The sequence below is a fragment of the Periophthalmus magnuspinnatus genome, chromosome 22, assembly GCF_009829125.3.
Source record: "Periophthalmus magnuspinnatus isolate fPerMag1 chromosome 22, fPerMag1.2.pri, whole genome shotgun sequence".
NCBI lineage: Eukaryota > Metazoa > Chordata > Actinopteri > Gobiiformes > Gobiidae > Periophthalmus > Periophthalmus magnuspinnatus.
Genome location: NC_047147.1, coordinates 8198262 through 8220960, shown reverse-complemented (window position 1 = coordinate 8220960; position 22699 = coordinate 8198262). Strand labels below are relative to the sequence as shown.

The following is a 22699-nucleotide window of genomic DNA, read 5'->3' as shown; positions in this document are numbered from 1 at the left end:
TTTCTAAGTTTGATAAAGAACCAATCCATGATGAGTGATGAAATATTTGCACTGTTTAATTAAGAACTATTATGTACACTGTCCTCAAAATGGCACCTATAAACAGGAAACTGAAACTCATGAATAATCATACAATATATTCGGTTGGTTCTAGGAGTTCCCAGTCTGCAGTTGTGTAGGGGACTATAGTAGCCTAATCACTTATTACTCTTCCATTACTCCCCTGTCCATCCCACGCCTTCCTGCACATTGGGTCACACATTCACTCCATAGACTGTATAAAAACGTGAGTGCGACGCCCCCAATAGCGTTCGGCTCCAGTCAAATGAAGCTCACAGAGGCTAGCAGTTACAGGGGTAAATTTGGAGCCAATTTCCTTATTTGGAGATCCAACCATGAGTATCATAGCAACCAAAGAGCCAATCCGGAGCAAGGAATGTGGAAGGAAACGCCCCTTTCCACCTGCACCATTGGTTTAGCAGGAAGCAGGCGCTTAGCAACGCTGTCAATCAAACCTGTTGCTAACACAAGCAGGAGTGATCTCGGTGAAAGAAGGCATCTGAGTTGTCTGTTATTAATGTTCATATCTTGATTTACAGACACAATAGTGAAATAAAAAGCCCACGTTCACTTCCTGTTTAAAATATGGCTAGCAAGTTAGTTCTGTCCATCTATATATACAGTCTGTGGTTTACTCACTCTATAGTATATGGACCTATAGTATACTTAATTAGCAAAGTGGTCCTAATGTTTTGCTTTATTGATTTACACTCTTGCAGACTTACCCTCTCTGCGTCCATTTCGGAGGCATCGTACTTTGGGTATCCGGGACAGCAGCTGGCAGTCTTCCGCTGTGACGGAGAGCAGAGGAGGATGAGGAGGATGTTAGCTCAGCCACACAGTGAGAAACAATATGGTTCATTTCAGCGGCCTGTCAGTCACACGGCCACAGACACACCACAAAGTTAAACAAATGTAAACACAACCAGCGCACATGGACACACACATCTCTGAGTAAATGGAAACTTAAACTGGATTAAACGATTCACTTTGGTACAGCATGTCAAGCACTATTTGAAAAGTTTGTCAAATGTTGGGAAAGAAGCAATCATGACAAAGGACTTTGAAATAAAGATATTTGGGCTGATGACAATAAATGAAGACAATCAATAAATACCTCATTATTTGAACTTAAACAATGCAACAACAATGACATCCCTTAAAATTGGTTTCTGCAAAAGAAACTGACATTTCATTTGAGCAAAACAGCGTTGTAAACCATATGTGCATTGCATTGACTTATACTGGCACAAGCTCTGTAGGGATGCTATTCTTTTGTCTGGAATGTTCCACAGTATGGGATTAAACGTATTTATCTCGACGAAGAAGGTGACATAGCCAGGCCAAGTTACAGGACAGATCTGTGAAGAGGAGACCCCTTTTGCATATGCATGTTGAATCCATGTTTTCAAGCAATAAAAACGTCTGTTATTAAATATGGAACATATATTTAATGTCATATTGTGGGGGCATTCCAGGCAAAGTAATAACATCTCCATGGAAACAAGCAGCACCAGAAAGGTTACATAGTGCATCTTTAAATGTTATGCTAAATTGACTCTTGTGAGCTTTTAGCCATATTATTATACTGTTACTTCCTCAAAAACATACCTGGAGTCTTGTTTCATTCACACATGTTTGAGTAATCCTTTATTATTAGTCTGTCTACATCTCCAAAGCTTAAAATGCTCTGTTCCACCTTGTGATGTCATGAAGCAGTAGTTTTAAGTTGACATTTTACCTTTTACTTTTACCTTTAGTTTAACAGAGATTGGCAACTCCAAGGTTGAAATTATCCAAATGATTCTAGTGAAGGTGTGTGGAGTTTAAAACCACAGTGAAGCACTTCCTGTATTAACACATGACATCACAAAGTGGAACAAAGGGTTTTCTGTTTGAGAGAAAAACTCATCCTAAACATGCAGGGTTTGTGTGTTAAACATGTGTGAATGAAACAAAACACAACTCCAGGTCTGTTTGTAATGAGGAACCCATATCAAACTGCTTCTTTAATTAATTGCAATCTTAAATTATTAATTTGCTGACCTAATCATACAAGCAAGTACAGACATCTTTCCATGGGACCAGGTTTAATTTCTTCCATAAAAGTTCTATCCCCTCTAGTTACCAGCGCACACACACACTGAGTTTGTAATGGAGTGTCACTTGCGGTCATCCTTGGTGAGTAAGACAGTTGAGGATTAGATGCGGAGAGAGTGATCGAGCTGAGGGATTGTGGGAGATTGTTAGGCCACACCCCCGACAGTGATACAGACCCAGGACACAGAGAGGAGCCCGGGAGGAGATGTAATCCTCTTAGAGTAAATATGTGGTGTGCAAACCGGTGAAGATCAGAACAGGTGTGTGTGAGAGAGAGAGTGGTCCTGGCCATAGACGAGATCCCACAATGGGTAAGTTTAGGATCAGTCCCCAGGAAATGAGCGGAAGTCAATGTCCCCAAAAACCATGGAAACCCAACATGTGCGTGTGTGGGTGAGGATGAGGGGGAGGAAGAGGGGAAAGGTCGCTCCCACCAAACAGATGTTGTGGACAGAGACGCAGATTGTGTGTGAACCATGCATTTTAAGAAACACAAACTCTGCTCAGTGTATTTCTTGGTATAAACGTAGGAGTATTCAAAATATGTGTGACACTCACTCTTGTTTTCCAACCTACTTAAGCTCCATTAACTTTAACAGTCCACAAAATAACCTTGGGGCGGATACCTGCTTAACTTGGTGATGTTGCTTGGAATTTTCCACAACATGGCATTAAAACCTAAACCTTTGAAAAACAAACTTACTGTAAGCAGGCCAGCATCTCCATAGATCTGACCTGTGACTTAGTGGCATCACCTACTTGCCTTCATGGAGAAAGATCATGTAAATTGAAATGCACTGCTTAAATTAGAGTTTACTCAGCTTACTAAGAAAACAAAAGTATACACAATTTTTACACATGCTGTTACGTATTACATGTGCAAGGTTCATCCAAGTCCACATACGAATAATAAAAACATACCTTAGGAAATACATATTTTGTTGCGTGGATTTGCTCTTAGATGTTTGATCCAAGCACAGTAACAACATCGATAAATTCATGTGTTTGACCAACTTTAATGCAAAATACAGAGGTCTTTCTATTTCTGAAGCCAAGGGGACATATTTTTACCACAACAACATATGGGATAAAACTTTCCTAGTCCTTGTTCACTGCTGTCCTTGAGTACTATTGCTTCATAACACAATAAAGCCCATCAATTTTCCAGATAGAACTTGTCAAAATAGTGCCGGGTCATCAGTTTTCTCATTGTTAGCTAGCTGGGGCGTCCCACGGGGTGTAAGAGGACAGTGACCCGGTGATTAAGGCGATCTGAACAGTGTTAACAAGATTAGACCCCTCCTCACCCTCCCCCCTTACACCTCGTCTATATAAACTGTACTGTACGGTCACTGCCCCATTGAAGTCTATCTGCACTTATGACCACACAGTTCAACCAATCTGGAGGCTGTACCGTGCCCCGGTTACAAGATAAAGTACGGACTATGGACTGTAACTTAACAGCTAAAACAAATCCTTTTGGGAATTTGAAGCATATAACAAAAATATACTCTTCTACGATTTTGGTGATTAAATAAAAGAATAAACAGCTCTTTGTTGTGATGATGTTTACAGTGATGTCAGCTCCCATTGGGCAGTTTTCTAACGTGTAAATGAGTGTATTTGTTGTTTTATTAAGTCATTTTAGATGAATATTGCGATTTAAAATGTGCAAATTATAACATGATGATCCACCGGTGTCATAGATTATAACTAGTATATAGCAGACACAAGCACAGTAGGTCAATAGGTTAATTAGCCTTAATAATTCATTAATTCACAATGAACAAATAGTTTAGTAAAAATGATTCAGGTTTGGTAACTACTCTTTTAATTAATACCCTTACGTTAACTTCTTATGTACAGAACTGTGGATTTCTAACATGTCCAACCAAGCCACATTTCCTATTTCATCAAAAACTACTGGAATCAACTGGCTACAACTGGATTCTGGTGAGCGGTATTGACGAAATGACGAAATAATTTATTGTGCCAAAAAACAGCACTGGCGGAAATGGCTAAAATGGAAAAATTGACCAAGTCCTGAGTCCATCTTCATCTCTATTGATCATAACTCATCAATACCTCCCATTTTGCATCTTGAAATGTTTAATACTTCTGTTAGCGTGAGTCATATAATTTAAATTTCGCCTTATGAGCTCAAACAGATGTCTACAGGTAATTAGACATCACCACGACAACACCCTGTCATTCTCTTCTCCCTCATTTCACAGTCAGGCTGCACTGTGGAGGTAATACATGTTTTCACTGAAAGAAAAATGTCTATAAATACATGTCTAGACTCAGAGGCAGAGGTGCAAACAGAGACCCAGGATTTGAACCAACACGTTCTGTTTCCTGTTAACAGAGGCTGCCAACACCAGCTGGATTTGGAGGCATTTAATTAAACAAAACATTTAAGAAGTAAGAAGCTACGCAGAGAAATGTACAAAAGCATTTATATGGCTGTCAATATTGTATTTCTTTGTTTCAATCACACCTGTAATTGTATGAGGTGTTGAGGGAATCGAAATGTTTTGAAACGCATTGATATTTTGAAGCGAATTCAGTCTTCCATCTCTTTTTCATCTATTTGCCAATTTCCAAAGGATATTTTTTTGTGTTAGGAAAGAGTTACATTGATTATTTGGATAATTATGTGGCTTACCATCAGAACCAAATGAATGTACAGTATATATCTCCATTATCCCAGATGCCCTTCCTATTGCACCAACCATAACTACTGCGTTTTGAATGGGCAAGGTGTCAACTGTAAAAAAAAGTATCGCTATAGTAATTATCATAGCCATTGTCACCTCACTTTATAACATATTCTACACCAAAACAACACAAACTTAAGCTCAGTATATTTAGCAATCATACTTTCTCAGTATATTATGGGCACACACACAGAGACACACTGGCTTGAGCCCACCCTGAATAGACAGGGCTTTAGTGAGCTAATAGCCCCCCGCTGCTGACCCTACACTTCTGCATGTCTGCTCACATCCACAGTGGACTGAACGACTGTAATATGGTGTATGTAGGTCACTGTAGCTCCCATAGACAGGAGGTGTATGTGCTGCTAATGGCATAAAGAGGACTATCTATGAGGTCATTTACATCTAACAGCTGCTGACAAATAGGATTACTCAATACGTGATACAACTGTCGGCGTCAGTAACATGAAAACAACTGCTTCACACTCCCTTGCACCCCACTCGGGTTAGATCTAGGCCTGTCACGATAAGACATTCTGAAGGGCGATATATTGCAGAATTAAAAATGATCATGACAGGCCTATTTAAATCTTTATCATATGAACTGTGGCTATGAATGATTCTGCCTATTTAATTATTCATATTTTGGAACAGTGGGTCCATGTCAGGGGATCAAACTCAAGTCCTTGTGTGCCAAAAAATAGAAATCCACGTTTTTATAAAGTAATTTGTAGCCTTAATTATTACATACAGATATATTGAGAGTTTATATGTCGACATTTGTTTTGTGTAACTGTATTTCTTTATTGTGGAATATGGAAACTACACGACGCAGAATTAAAATGTATTGTCAGGATGGGGACATTTTCCTTGTCCTTCTCGATACATAGCCGAACGTTGAACACTGAATCGGTAAAGTCACAGAAAACTAAAAGCACAAATGTGGAAAGTTTTGACACAAACTATATAAAGGTGAAGCTGTTCAGCCACTTTAAAGATTGCCTGCCTGAACTTTACTGAATAGGTCAATGTGACACTACTAAACGGAGATGAAGAAGAAAAGTTGGAGATGTTCTGGCTTCACAAATATCACTTTTCCTTTCCAGCTGTGTTCAGTTCAAAAACTAAATATAAATAGATTAAATATATTCCCAGCACAATTTAACCAATGTTATCTACACTTAAAAAAATGAAATTGTGTTATTTTATTTTGATCCAAAGCAACTCATTTAGAGTCTAGATTATCTAAAGGTTTAAATGGCTTTTCTTACCAGTTGCTTATCTCCATGGAGCTTGTTGTTTTCCCTCAAATGTTCCACAGCATGAGTTTAAACTTATCTATCTTGCTTTTATTTAATTTCAGGCATTGTTGCTTAAAAAAAAACTGGAGAAACATATATTTGTACTGTGAGCGGCGGGCTTGCCTCGCTACATGAGCTGTAACTTAGCCTGGGAGTGTCACGTGTCTGTGTCCATGGAGATAAAAAAATTAAAAGCCATAGTGTGGAACAACAAAGCAATAATGTCATCATGGAGACAAGTAGGTGACTTCTCCAGCATAAAAGTTACATAGTGCACCACATATAACATTTAAATTGGCGCAACATGATATTCAAATTGTGTGTGTGTGTGTGTTTGAATTGAATTTTTCTGCATTTGTCAGATCAAGAGAATTTAAGGCTATGAATTATTGGATGTATCTTCCATCCACAGATTTAATCAAACCGTTGAATGGTATTTATCAAAACCAGCACAATTAAATATATTTCAGTACAAGTCAGTCCAAAACGATCAGTATCTCCGCATCTTTATCTAAAACACATGTCGACATAAGCTTCAGCCTTTGATTCCCATAATGATTCCCATGATTATCTTAGCCATGGCAGTTAACTTCGGTATGTCAACATGTCCCACACACTTCGAGCAGCGTCCCAAGAAGCGAAAATCACAAAATCAAACATGTCAACTTGAATCAGAGAAAAGATAAGACACTCACGGTCCGCGCTGAAGTCATCGATCAGGATTATCTCTTGGATCAGGGAAGGAGAGGTCCGCATCAGGACACTGGTTTGGGACAGAGACAGAAGAACTGGCTTAAAAGTGATCATTAACTGTATGCAATGGGTTTCAGAATCATGAAGAATTAGAAGCATTGTCGTATTTCTTAAAATGATCGGGTATTTAAGGATGGGATATTGTGTATTACCTTTTGATGGTGCGGAGCAGAGTGGAGCGAGCCTCATTGTGGAAAGTGATGATGATGCTCGTGGAGGGGAGGTCTGCGTCGTAATTCATAGAAGCACATCTGAAACAAAGAGGATGCACATGGAATTATTATACTAAAGAAATAGAAAGAAATAACTGTTAACCTGACAAATTATAAATGTTTTGGCTTGACTTGTGATTAATGTAGCTGTAATTACTGGGCGTAGCCACATGAAACAAACACTTGCGGAAAGTTTAATGTCTTTAACAGAAATTTTATAGCAGAGGGTCCGTCACATGCCATGGAATTAATGCAAGGATGCTGGATAGGATACTGTGGAACATTTCTGTCAAAATGATAAATACCCTAAGCAGATGCACTTCATTTTTTTTTTTTTTCCTCTAGTTGCAAAAAGCGGCAGTGATAGTTAATAATCTTACAAGCCGGAGCTGTCCACTCAAACAGTATTTCAGATAATCCTGTGTCTGAGAAGGTGCATTTTCATGAGTTTGTGAAGAATCCATCTTAATTCCCACAGGATAACTATACCAGCCAACCATGCAGTAAATATAGCTATGAGGTATTTAGCATATAGGTGATGACAAATATTGGACTCTTTGTGCTTTCAGTCCCTTTTTCTTGCATCATGCATGGTCCTATGGTCTTTCCGATAGTCCCGGGTCTGGTCCGGATCCCATGGTTCAGACTGGCTGAATCCAGGATTGGGTCTTTGTTGAAAACAGCTGGTCTCCGTTACTGTAGAGACAGGGTAATATCCGGTTGCCTGGAAACAGAGGCTCAGATTCTGACCCTTTGCTTTATTTAACCTCACACTTACTTCAACTGCCTGTTTTAGCACGTTTATAAAAAGATATAACCAGCTTTGTTATGGGGAAACAGTGCTGCAGATCATTATTTTTAATCTATTTCTCAGTGATATCTTCCTAAGTGAATATTTGTCCTGGGATTTGCGCTCCCTTGTCAACCCAAAACATGCAATCATTCAGATCCTGACTAAAGTCCTGGTTTCAGATGTGGGGAAGGAGCCCTGGCTGAGTGCTGCACTGGGGACCCACTGCCGCGACAATAAAATATAACTTAAACTTTAATCCTGTTACCAGTTAATGACATGTCCGGATCCATTACAACCTCATTCAATCATTTTCGGTCTTCATAAGGTTAAGGTACACTTCAATGACTGTGCGGCAACTTTTATTATTGCACATGCTTTTAAGGTTCCTCTATACCTCCTGCTGTCTTCTGACGTTAGCATCCTTCATTGCGTATATTCACTACCCCTCCTCTCTACATGCCCTCTCAATCTGATCTTTGTATCTTAATCTTTAAAACACATTGGATTGACTGTCCCTCTGGTGTACTCCTCTCTAATCCTCTCCAATCATGCCCTGCCTAAAAACTAAATAGCAAATAAGAGTTTTTTTTAGAGATGCAAGCCCACTCAGAGTAAGAGTAAGTACACGTGTTTTTCTATGTTTTTCAGGGCAATAAAAACCAACATGCTTTAATTAATTGATGTATTTATTTAGGCTAAAAAGTTAGGACACGTTAGGACTTTTGATTATGCTTTTGTTATTTACTTGTATACCCAGACAAGGGCATGACTTCTGACTTTTTACCTGGCCTGAGACAGATCTTCTTCACCACCCACCTCCAGGTCAAGATTAATCTCTCAGTAATCCTAATCCCAGTGTGGATTACCTCCACACCTGCCCAGCCCCTTACCTGTAGTGTCTAGTGTCCCGTATAGCCCTCTCACTCCCCAGTCGGTCGCTCTCCTGCAGGTTAAACGCATGTTCTCTATACGGGTCGTCCCCTGGCTTCAGTGTTTTGGCAGAGAGGTAGGATTTCTCATCGAAGCCACCCAAGAGTTGGCTTTGGTCCAAACGTGGGGGCTGGGTCACCTATAGGGAGAGACAGGGAGAGGATTAAGCACAGTCCTTTCGTGTTTACACAATCCAGACGCAAATGGTGTTTACAGTCAATACACCACTCCTTTATAATTCTCATTTTAGTCAACAAAAGGACTGCAGGCTCTACCTTTCCCAAATATAAAAACTGACTTAAGTAGCAATATACTAGTATGTGCAAAGAGCAATGAACTCATATGGTAAGATTTGAGGGTTTAGTTTGGGGGCCACATTTAAACCACTGACGAAATGGTAATTGGTAATCTACTTAGCTGAAATTTGGTAATTGATTTGATAGTATAAGCTTATTAAGGTAACAGTTTAAGCTACATCCAATAGCATCCAGTGCTAAAAACACTTACAAACACTGATCAAGAGGATTATAGCAGAAAGAGTGGAAACATTAATATGCACTTTATAAATCGGCCCGTCGTGATAATTTTCTTTATTTATGAATTTTAGTGTTTCTTTAACTTCTCCCAACAACCATTCCCATCATTTCCACCACAACACAGAACACATAACACAAATGGAACAAAAGGGAGCGACCACAAATTGCACATCAATCTTCCATTTAGTCATATTCTTAAATGTCGTGATAATTTTCATGATACGTGAAAACTGGAACAATATTTTTTGTAAGTCAGTATTTATCATGTGTATTTATCTTTGTACTACCAAGAAATTTTAGGTTATTTTTTTGGCTGTATGATAAGATTTAAGCCGTAAAAGGTTGAGTTAATAACTTCTCTGACTCATTACAGTGTGTAAGTGTTTCATTCTGCTCTTTATTTATTGCAGCGCATGATTTTTTTTAACCATATCATACATTTAGAATAGTTTTTGTGGTTTAAATCTGTTTTTTGGGTCATAAATGAGTTTCAATATTATAGTTTATTGTCTATATATACTTATTATATATATATATAAGTATATCAAACTTCAGCATATGTTATCGTGACAGGCCTATGTATAAATACTAGCAAATACCTAACTAACCAGTATATGGCCTCTAAACTAATGTGTCACCACGCATACTATCACAAATGTCAAATTGTTAATGTGATATGAGCACGTGCCAATACTTGTATACGATTAACCTCCAAGGCAATTTGAGTATGTTGGATTGGACCACTTTAAATCGATACAAAACAGTAATAAACAAGATCAGACAAGAATTAATCTGTTCATCTGTATTCATCATAGCTAAAGATCACAGCGGGGCAGAGTAAGGTCAATTGATTTTGCCATTTTGGTTCAAGAGTCTATAAGTACACTGCTGCAGACTATAACAAATCAATACAGACTTTGATAATTAAATTTCACTATTTCACAAAAACAAAAGAAATTCTAATAAATTGTAAATATTGACTAGGTATAACTCCATTTTATACTGAATCAATATTTCTCACAGTGAGCTTTAACAACTTTGACAGCTGCAACAGCACTGTAGCATCATATTCAAAGATTTGCCAACCATTGTCCTCGGAAGCTTTAATAGAGATTTGCGATGGGGAAACTAGGAAACTGTAATGATACGGATAAAAACGGATGTCATGAAGTTATTTCATAATCTCATCATCCCTACGCAGAGCTCTTAGGCAAATGAGTGGGAGGTGACAATGAAAGATAAATAAAGACTTTATAACAAACAAGATGAAGGATGGGCTAAGACGACAGAAAAGAGACAGTGACTGACACAAACTACACAAAGAGGAGCTATGTTTAGTCTCAAAGGTTAAAAGTGAATCAGGATTTTTTTTTATTATACTAAAAAATACGCAAACTATAAACATCATATCCTAAAAAGAAACAACTGTATTTTGATATGAAGCCCCAGTGGTGAGCGTAATTAAAGATATACATTTTTACTTTCTAACACTTCTGCTGGAGATATGCTGGAGATGTTATTGGTTTGAATGGAATGTTCCACAGTTTGGCATTAAATTTAACCATCCCCACTGAGATCAGCAGGGGACCTCACCAAGGCAAGTCACACATGTCTGCGGAGAGGCGAGCCCGTTCACTGTAACAACACGTGTTTTTCAGAACTTTTTAACAATGAAAAAACATGTAAATTAGAAAAATGCAAAATAAATGATGTTCTCCGATAAGCACTATGCACAAACAGCTCCATGTAAACAACAAGGTGGTGGATCCCTTATGAGGAAACATAGTACATGCATAGTACAGCTTTAATGTGAATATACTGTATTCTCATATTTTTGCATCATTGATCATAGCTGTTTTGATCCACTTTCCAGTTTCACATTTGCATCAGTTTCACATTAACAGTCATTGGCCACTATTGTCTCTTTGGGTTGCCTGGTTGCACAGTACCGCTTCGTCTCACTGACTAATTGTAACCCTGGTCTAATGTTACAGTGAGTCTACAGTAGCAGACGACTGGAAACACTGACAACTTTCAACTTAATGGCAGCAGTGAGAGTGAAGTCAGACAGCTTAATAAATCCTGAGTTACTGTTTTAAGCCTGAAAAGTTTTACAGTTTAAGTGGGTATCATTTCTCATGGGTCGTGTTGGCAGCATTGAACACATTTGCATAAAGTTAAAGATATTTGAGTCATTGTTTCTGATGAAACATTAATGACTCATTATGGGACGCTCGCCTTTTGGAACAATGTAGATCCCCAAGACAAAGCATACAGGGTTACATGTTGGATATAGGGTTGTTTTCTTCCTTGGTGTCTTTATACCTTCTTTATTCCGACTGTAACCCAATTCCCTAAACTTAGCCTGATACTGTGGTTGTGTCTCTGAGCAAGACACTTCTCCTCCATTGTTTTTTTGTTAATGGCTGGCTGAGAGAGGAAGGACAACTGCCATAAAAATACATTGGCAAATTATCATGTTTTGAGATGGTTGACATGGCAACTAAATAAATAAATGCTGAAATGGGAAAGAATATCGATCTGTAAAGTTTCCAGAAATAATCTATTATCGGAAATCTTTACTAACCCTTTTGTTCAACCATTACCCCCAATTTGTACCCTATTTTCACAGTCTCTGCTTAGCTTCAGCAAACTATAATGTGTACATATATATAAATACTCTTTATAAACTACATTATGCAATAAAAAAAACACTTAAGTAAGTCTATTTCTGGTTATATGTTTGCCTCATGGTTGTGGCTCGGTCCAACGTACACAATAAAACAGTGACAACAACCATAGTTTCCAGGGCGACGAGGTGAACTGATGCATGATGGGAAATGAGAACACTCAGCACAGAGAAAATGGAGAGAGGGGAAAAAGATGGACATGTCTGAAAAGATGAGGTCATTAAGAAATCACAGCTAATGAAGCAAACATGAGCTCAGATATGGTCCAATCGTATACACTTAAGAAACATTAAAACGTGGTCTATTATACTTCAGCTCCGTGCAGTGGGTGAGCTCAATGGAGTTTTTATCCATGGAAACAAGCTGCTGAAGTCACTCGGTTAAGCTACAGGTCAGATCTGCGGAGCGGGAATAACGCCCACAATAACCCTGCCCACGTTTTTCAAGGTATTTTTAGCCGTGTACACCTGTAACTGAATAAATGCAAGATTTAAAAGTCATATCGTCAAAGCAACAGGCAAAGTAACAACATCTCCGAGGAGACGACCACCTGGACAGATTGGTATCAGCTTTGACCTGTCCAATCAGCGCAGATTAGCAACCACTGACTAGAGTTGTAGTTCACCACCACTGACTGTTTAATGTGTAAAAATTGTCTAATCCAAGAATCTTCAAGTGTCCACAAAACCATTATAAACAACGCATTTTTACAAGAATCTTACACAACTCTAATGATTACCCAATGAATAATAGTAACAGATATAAAGTGAAGCCATATTTTTGTGCTTGTCTTGTTTGGAGATGTTTGGTGACAGGTGAACAACCCCAGAGTGTAACTAAAGTATTGCAACAGAGGAATCCAGTGCAAACAATTCACAGAGGCTTGATTACCTTTGAGCTTATTATTACACTATAACAGCTCACAAAGATCTGCACAGTACCATAACAGCATCAAAACTGCAATTTGAAACTGTTTAATTATCAAATTCCAAAGCCTGCAAATAATAAGATAATAGAATGTTCCCTGTAAATAGATCCAGTCTTTTGGGGAAACAAGTCTCCAAACCAAAAGTTGAGACCTCCAAAAACATGTTCTGAAATGCATTAAATTCTTGTAAGAGGTTTTTTTTCTTTTTATTTTCTTTCAAATGTTAATGATCCTTGACATGTTTAACTATGAACTGAATCCTCAATGGCTAATTTGTGAAATATTTATATCGTTTAGTGAAGAAGAAATTCATAAATTGTCTTGACACACACTATTTGTTCACTTTGCTCACTCTTAAAAACTATCCAGCTATTTACCATAACACTTGGCACTTACACTGGGGACTAAATCGCATGATAAAACTTGTCTATACCAGTCATACACACATTCTGTTTTCCTTTGACACATCCCCTTGTAATCTACTAATGACGTTGTACAAAAGTGCATATCGATGCACATAGACAGTTCTGAGGTCAGGGCTACAGAAGAGGCACTGTACAAAAGAGTCTTGTCCCAAAACACAAAGCGATGAGCGTGTTTGATTGATCTGTCTGCAAAGAGGAGCAGCAGCAAAATGGATACAACAAGAGTAGCAGGAAGATCAAGATCGTGTTACAATAGTGATAGTGAACGTGATTGACGGCCACGTGGCATATGTAGGAGGTAGTAGACTCTCTCAATGACATGAACTGAGTGTGGAAAGCTATATGTGTCATTTCACATAGTACAGAGTGGCCCAAAAGTCACTGACACTTTTAAATCTTCAATCGCTCTTATAATTCTTAAGTTATACTCACCATATTTTTGTAGTAGGTAAACTAAAGATGTTTGGCAATAATATGGTTATAATTGTTCACTTAATCTTGAACTTATCACTACTTAAACTAGGGGAAGTAAAAATGATCCCATTTTTGGTTTCACACTGAAAAGCCCGACCCAACACACTTTGCATAACATTTGAAAGCATTTCCGGCTTATGGCTCTTATTTGATCCTCGATATTACGTTTTAAGTCATTTATTGTCTGAGGTTTATTCACAAACACCTTTTCTTTAAGATCACCCCACAGGAAGAAATTGGGACTAGCGAGGTCTGTGGAGATCACATACTGCACCCTGGGTTTCTGAATTTGACCCATGTGACTCAAAGTACCACTGTACAATGAGGGTTCGTTCCCCGGTGCTGTATTTGCTGATATTGATGTCGGAAGAGTCGTTCTAAATGCTCTGAAAAAATAAAATAAAAATATTTAGAAACAAAAGTGAATTTTTTTTCAACTGTCAGTGACTTTTGGGCCACCCTGTAGTAGTGCAGTGAACCACCTAAGAAAATATTCGGTCTTCCAAATATCCCTAGATTACTAATCCAAAATTCTCTACTGTAAATTACGTTCATAAATTGAGCGAATGCAATTCAGCTAATATTTCATTATTTATCGCAAGAAAAACATATTGCCTTCCTTGAATCACACATCAATATCCAGACATAACAAACTCACCGTTCATTAGTTGATTAGTCTCATTTATTCTCAGCTCTCTGTCCTAAACATAACAGATACCAGGTTGGTTTGAAATGTAAGAAACACACTAAGGAAGGGCATCAGGTATAGTAGAGAGTCTGACTTTCACCTTACACGTGCTCATGAGGAGAAAGATCCTGCAACGTAAAATGGTTTAAGAGCAGCGGACTTATGGAAAGCCTCTTAGAAAAACATGCCCTGAGGAGGCTGGAGAGGGAAGTGCTGTAGTGTCCAACCAAGACAATGAACGCAACACAATATATCCATTAGTTCAACAGAAAAGTAAAACTGTTCAAAATAACACATACAATGCTTATAACTAGATTTTTTTAGACCCACTTGTCTGTGTTTTATATGCCCTAAATAGTCCAAGTATGTTTATTTTTTACAATGACAGGAATGCTGGGTTTGTTAGTTTGTTCTTAAAATTAAAATATCTCAAAATGTATAGGGCAAAGTTTTTAGTAATTGGACAAAGACAAGATCAATTTGTTCCAGGATCACAAGAAAGCACTGAGAATGTGGAGGGCGTCTGTCACTGTGAATTCAAAAAATCTTTTGTCTTAACACTGCTGTTTTGTGTTGGCATGGACAATATTTTGCAGTAATATGGCCCACAATCATTCTTCTGTTCCCAGCCATAATAAACACACTAATACAATTGAACTGGTTTCCACAACATTATTTAAACACACATCCGCTTATAGGGACTTAGACTGGCTCTGTCAACAAAGTCTTCAGATTGTTCAGATTTAGATACTGACATTCTGTGTAGTCTAATTGATTTGTAGGTTGCTTAGTTTACAACACAAACCTTGACTAATTTACGGCAAATAACTGGCACAGGAGGCTATAACTGACTCTCAAGAACTAGACTTTCTCTTTGCAGCCAAGCGGATGTGGTAAACTACATGTACCACATTGCAACTACATTGTTATTCATTATGAGGCATCCTTCTGCTGCTGTAACAGTGGCAGAGCGTGAAATGACAGACTTAACCCAGGGCAGCCCTCTGCACATGTATTGATACGTGTGTAACGGCACACTCATGTGGGATGTGTCAGGGCGCACATTTAGACATTTAGACTGTATTTTGTGTTATTATGAAGAGGAAATGTCTGATCATGATCAGAGCTTCGTCCCTAAGCGTCTAATCGAAGGAGGTTACGCGCATCAACATGCAGCACACACCTTCCTGCAGCGCCTCGACATTTGGAACATCAAACACAAACACTCACTATGAGCGGGATGGTGCGGTCGTCCCGGTGGATCTCCAGCCGCCCGGGGACCACCTTGGGCTGTCCGCCATGTCCCCTGCTTCGGCTGTCCGTGGACGAGGGCGGCGTGTGCGGCTTGCTGTCCTGCCACAGGTAATAAAAGGTGCCCAGGATCCACGCGACGGTCAGAATGGCGATGGCGTTGGCCCGTATCCTGCGCATGGTGAGTCCATACGGGGAGGCGAGCCGAGCCTCCGGTGCGGTCCGCCGGTGATGGTGATGTGTGGAGCCGCAGCAGCTGCACCCGCTCACTCACACGCAAGTGCACGCACGCTCACGCACACACACGCACTGAGCGGCTCCTCTGACCGCGCGCTGCCTCCACAGTGAGACAGGCGGCGGGGATTTGCGCACTCAGCCCGAGGATCAGGTCCTAGCGCCGTGAGGTTCCGCCTCTGCGCTCTGTGTTTGGATGATGTCCATTTTCATTGTGCTCCTGGTGTCCAAGACAGATTTCTTCTTTCAAAGACAATAGAGGCTTGTCTTATCTCGCCACGTCGTCTTATCTCATCTCGTTTTATCTTATCTGGTCTTATCTTATCCCCTCTTATCTTAAAACATCCCCAGACACACGCTCCACGTTCAGGAGTGTGTCCATGCTCATAAACGCGACCTACAAACCCCTAGTTATTATAGAGACAAATGCACAGCGTGACCATCATGTCCACTCTGCAGGACAGAGCCCAGAGCATGAAGGGGATGAGACCAACACACTTTGTGCTGTAACGAAATGAGCTGGTGTGCACCAATGGCTGAAGGCTGTCACACACACACACAGAGAGAGAGATAGAGAGAGAGAGAGAGAGAGAGAGAGAGAGAGAGAGAGAGAGAGAGAGAGAGAGAGAGAGAGAGAGAGAGAGAGAGAGAGTCGTTCTTTAGGCTTAAATATAAACATGTTAAGTCTCCCCTATATTCACCTCACACTGTGCTACAATTACAGGCAGGCCAAGCAGAGCCCACTCAACTTGAGGGTTGAATATAACTGTCTAGTTCTTGGTGAGAGACTGAAGAACTGCATGATATCAAAAACTCTGTATGTGAGACAGAGGGGGAGGTTTTGGTATTCATCAAGCATTGGTTGCAGGATTAAGTCAGTGAAGCTTGAATCAATGTGGACTTTAAATTCAGACAGGATACTCTCTCTTCCCTGAAAATATCATCTTTTCTCTTTATTAACACATTGGCCCCACACTCCTCTGCCTCACCAAAGTAATCTAAAAGAAAATTTAATGTGCACCTCAGCTTGCATTCACTGCACACAAGACAACTCATTATTTCTGTTATATGCATTTTTAAATTATGCATTCAAATGGGAGCCTCAAGTCGAGAGCAAAAGACAGAAGAATTGATTATGGGAGAAAACCTTTGAGGAGTGAGAGCATGAATAGGCTTTGTAAGGACTCCTTATAAACACAGACTTTACCTTTTAAAATATAGAGATCCATATATCCAGTGAATGAGATAAAAGAACGTAATGGCAGGTACAGGACTTTGAATCTTGAAAAATGTAAGTGGGTTTGAGTGTCTATGAATGAGAACTGTCTATGGAAAAATAGACACAGATAATAATACAAAAAAACACCTTAAACTTGTTTTTTACTATAAGTCATTTATGGATTCCTCGCATAATACTTTAAACTTAATGCAACACAGAAAAGAATGGACTATACAAAGAATAAGATGAGAGTATATATGTTATTGTTACTGCACAGATGAGTTAAAAGGTGGAGATTAAGTTAATGCACTCGTCTAACCCTTCACACCTTTGTTATCTTTGTGTTTAATCCCATTATAATCTCAATCCTGTCAGACCATTGTCCATTCTCTCTGTCTGTCTCTCTGTCTCTGTCTCAGACTTGGATGCTGTTCGTGTTGGTGAATCGGGAAGGTCAGCAGAGGTCACTGCCACATCTGGCTTTGGGCATCTGCCATGAGTCTTCATTCAAACAGACAAGGACAAAGAGTCAGAATAAAACAGTTAGACGGTTGTTTTTGCTCCCATATATTCCCCTGTTTATTATATTCATTAAAAAATACATATATAAAATAGATTTTTACAATCTGATAATGGTTTACTTTACTCTGAATAATATTTCGGTTAATTTATGTGTGTTTGACTAATTCTGTATTGTCACGCATTGACAATTTCAGTTATGAAATAATCAGTTTCCACCTACCCCCTATCCCCGCCTACAGCCCTGTACTTAAATAAAATTATTTGAAAAACTCAAACTCAGAGTCAAACACAAATGTTCAAAAAAGTAACATAGCCAAAATAAAAAAGAAACATAAAACGATGATCTATATATGGTCAGATATTAAAGCTGCACAATGTAATTTTTCTAGTGGAGATGATAATTTACAAGTCAAATCTGTGTCAAATGATAAGGCAAATGCATGCAAGACAGACACATTTAATGCCATACTGGGGAACATTCCTGGCATAAACAACATCTCCTTACAGCAGAATATGTCTTTGTTCAAAAATGATACTTTACAGTTGTATTTAAATTTGTTCATCAGTGTAGTTCTACTTTTAATCTGAAGCGACTCCACTTTCTCTTGGGTGTAAGACGGTTAAGCCCTGAACCGGTTTGATAAAGGTGATAAACAGTGGGCAGAGGAAACCAGGACATGTGGAGGAGAGGTCCACACCTATTGTCAACAGAGACTCATGGAAAGACAGGGCTGGATGTTCCCACAGCAGCAGCACAAACTAACCCAACTCAAATATACAGGAGGAAAAGAAAGAGCTGAGAGATGAGACAAACTCTGGACCAATAAATACTGGGATATGAAAAGTCTATGAAGCAGACTAACCATCAACGCTGTCTTTCAGTTCTCCCATAACCTTAAAAGACGCACATAGACCAGTCTCTTTTGATCTCACGGAATTCACAGGCTCAAGGTCTGGAAAGTGGCGTTGAAGAGAACATGTTTCCATTTGGAGACAATGTCCTCTGTTTATAACTATAGCTATTTTGTTTGAGACATTTTGCTTCAGGTTTAGATCACTACATTTGAGGGCAAGTGTTTCTACTCCACTACATATTTTACCTGGACTGGGTTATTTTTTACTGTTTGTGGTAACATCCTGACTAAAGTTTTCAACAGTTCACATTTCAGCCTTGAGTAAACAAAAATAAATGCACAAAATTCATAACCAAAATTTAAAAATTGATTTGTATTGCAACCAAAATATGTAACATTTTTAATCAATATCTCTACATTTACACTTAAATACTTTTACTTTTTACAAAACTGAGTACTTCGTCCATCACTGCTGTTTGCCCAGTGCAGGGAGGGGCCCTTTACAAAGTCTATAATATGTATTTTTCATCAGACAACATGTAGAGCAGGCCCTCCAACATACCGGTAAATCATCTAATTAAATCACCAAGATAAATCTACACTCCTGATAGCGGAGTGCTCTTCATTAAAAGTGTACCAAACCTGCAATTTAAGCAGGTATGCCATTTATTATGTTCCCAAACACAAGTTGTTTTAAGCATAGAATCTTACAAACAGTGCTTTAAAGTGTGTGTTTATTTTTTGAGAATCCTAACACTTAACAGGCCCGGCTGAATGGGTTTGTAATTCTTAGGACACACTCCAGATCAGTGCGTACGGCGAGGCCTCTGTGTGAAGGATTAGTCCATAGCAAATGTTGAGGAAATCCAGTCACGAGAGTTAGGGAATGCAAACACTATGCAAATACATGACCTGCTTTGACCAGGGACACATAGGGATTAGGAACTACGGCCTCCTCCTACATCACATGTTGAGACAAGATCCAATAGAAAGTATTTTACATAGACCTTATTACTCTATTCATGTAAACAAACCACTGATGATAAGCCTTTGTCTCAACATGCCTCATATGATTTTAATATTTTTATTGCTTCTATCCAGTTCTTTACAGGGCTATAGGTTTTCTATGAGGGCGTGTGTAGATGGTTTCATTTAAAAGGTATGTCGTGCACGGTTTAGGTTTCAAGTTTAACCAATACAACATTTTCCCCAAGAGAGAAATTAGTCATCGCTGGAAAAGTTAAATGCTTTTACTCTCGTTTTTTAAGTATTTTTCATGAAGGCTACTTTGATATTTTAGGCAAGATGATATAGTAAAAGCGTGCACAAGAGCGTGTAACTTTTCTGATGGAGGGTCTGCTACCTGCTTGGGTCGATGGAGATGTTATTATTTGAAAGAAATAGTCCACAGTATGCAATTTAACATATCTATCTCCATGGAAACAAGCAGTTGACACCACCAGGTCTAGTTACAACTCAGATCTTTGAAGATGCGACCCTGTTCATGTATTAAGATGCATTTTTTTAAGTAGTAATAAAATACTAATAATAAATGTAAGATAAATTAGGTTAATGCCATGCCAGAAAAACAAGCGGACAAGCAGATCCCCCACCAGAAAAATTACATAGTGCACCTTTAAGCAATAATAATAGTTGTTATTGCTGCTTTGGAAAATATTTGGACATTTTTGACATCACATAGTTTGAGTACCACATTCTGCGTTTTCCTTATCAGCATGAGAATTTCTTTCTTTTCTTCAATATTGACACACCATGAGCACGCCTCATCTTTCCCATCCTCCCAAACTTTGTAAAAACAGCCTGGATCTCTCCCATCATCCAAAGTGCATTTGACGTTCCTGATCCCGAAGTGCGTAAGGAATTCCTCTGTGATAATAGCTGGACACAGGCCAACCTCCTGTTGTAAGCACTGATCATCAGGTTTAACAATGCACAAGTTCAGTCTTGTGTGAGAGGATTGAGCAAACTATGAAAGACTGGAGTAAACACAAGGACTCCTACAGTAATACCTTGGACTTCTTATTTTACCATAAGCTATTTTAATGTATATACCAATTAGTCATAACATTATGACCACTTGTCAAAGACGACACCGATCCACAGGCAGTTTTGACTTCTCTGGGGTAATTACCATAGTCACATTTATAGGGTTCCAATTTCCACACACCACACAAAATCAGCACCTAATAACTGGACTTAAACGAGGACTACCAAGACTAAATCAGGACCAAAATAAGTCTATATCAAGACTAAACTGGACCCAAACCAGGACCAAACCAGGGCAAATGTGAATTCAACTTGGAAAGATTCAGACAAGAAAAGCATTATTAGGCTTTATTGAATTATTGAGTCATCTTTGGCGCTCTGGCCCCGGCAGAAGACATTACGATGAAGGGCGTGCCAGTTAGATGATTTTTAGGAGGTGTCTTCCCCCCAGGACCTGGACCGTGGAGGTCGAAGTGAGGATGAGGTGAGTGAAGTGATCATGAGATGATGCAGAGCGAGGTGGTGCTGGGGAGGTGGTGGGGCGTGACGCGAACTGAAGCGGCCAAGCATCTGTGATGGGGGTGTAATTAGAGCAGACTAGGCGCTGGTTGGATGAAGAGGAGGTGCGGCTAGTCACGGGGAGGAGTAATATGAGGTGGTGATGGCTAAGGAGCAGGTAAACTATGGAAAAGTGGTTAGCAGATGGGAGCAGAGTAAAGTCTTCCAGGCTGAATTTATGCTAGCTCCATCACATACTTACTTATACTGTCCACCGCTGACCAAAAAGAACCTCACACAAGAAGTGCAGTCTTGGAGAGGCTCTGCTGTTGATACCCTCATGTAGACATTAAGGATATAGGTCAAAGTAGTTCATTATTCTGAAGATAAAATTGACTCATCTGCAAAGTTCAGCACAATAATAAAAGATATTCACAATTAGAAAACATAATTAACACGGAGACAAAAAATAATAAACCTTGTGAAAGGGCCTTTCACACCATCCTTCAATAGCACAAGGACGACATGTCAGGAGCAGTGGACGACTGCAGTGTAGAGCTCTGAGAGCATCTCTAAATTTTGGGTGATAAATTCTTGATCAGTAGTATCAAGACTGAGGATTCACCATTAGTTTATCATCAGGTACAAATAATTTCAGCTTCAGTCACAACAAACCTAAAACTACAACTAAACAAAACAAACTGTTGCAACATAAAACAGCTACTGATAATGGTAATATAAACTATATATAAAATAAAGGAGGCAAACAATAAGGTAGATATAGATTTTGACTGAATGGAAGTACCAAATATACAACAGTATTATATGGATGCCACTGTGAGGGGTTTACACAGAAATACCTTTTAGCCTTTACTTTTAGCCTACATGCTGGTGGCACACTCTAAAACATAAAACATGTTCCCTGTGTGGGTAATCAGTGAAAAACAGAAGTGCGAGGTAGTTTTTCCAGCAGACGTTGTGTCATATTGTGGCTATTGTCGACTCAGTTTCGGGTGGAGCTCAGGGTCTGAGCTCATGATCAGGAAACAACTATATTTAAAGACAAGGTAATAGGCTCTTATCTTAAAAGAAATAGTAAAATCTCATATCAACAATAGACAAAGGTCTTCTAATATGCTACACGTGATTTTAGGGTCTTTGTCTTGGTTTGATCCAGAGTTTAGTCCAAAAGTAGACTTTGGTTTAGTCATGGTCTAGTCCAGATTTAGTTGCGGGTTTATTCCTGAGTCTGCTGTAGTGTGTGTGTAAGTGTGCGCACAGATTTGATGAAAAACTTAATTTACATGGTCATTTCAAATCCATGAGACCTCAGTGTTTGACATCTCCATTTGGGACATTTATTAGACCCCTGGCACAGATGAAGGGGAGCATAAGGGGTACGGGGAAGAGAAATGTGTAGAAGGAAGTAGAAGGGAGAAGAAGGGAGAAGAGGGGAGAAGAGGGGAGAAGAGGGGAGAAGAGGGGAGAAGAGGGGAGAAGAGGG

At 39.1% G+C, this 22699-nt stretch overlaps 1 protein-coding gene across 1 annotated transcript in view; it reads right to left on the bottom strand.

Annotated features, from left to right (window-relative positions):
- Positions 1-16601, bottom strand: part of galnt16 (UDP-N-acetyl-alpha-D-galactosamine:polypeptide N-acetylgalactosaminyltransferase 16) — a 32662-nt gene extending 16061 nt beyond the window's left edge. The window contains exons 1-5 of the mRNA XM_033988119.2: positions 15841-16601; positions 8830-9008; positions 7087-7185; positions 6877-6944; positions 786-851 (exon numbers count right to left, since the gene is read on the bottom strand). Of these exons, the coding sequence (XP_033844010.1) occupies positions 786-851; positions 6877-6944; positions 7087-7185; positions 8830-9008; positions 15841-16041 (613 nt within the window). The 5' untranslated portion in view covers positions 16042-16601. The remainder of the gene's footprint in view (positions 1-785; positions 852-6876; positions 6945-7086; positions 7186-8829; positions 9009-15840) is intronic.
- Between the last annotated feature and the right edge of the window lie 6098 nt (positions 16602-22699).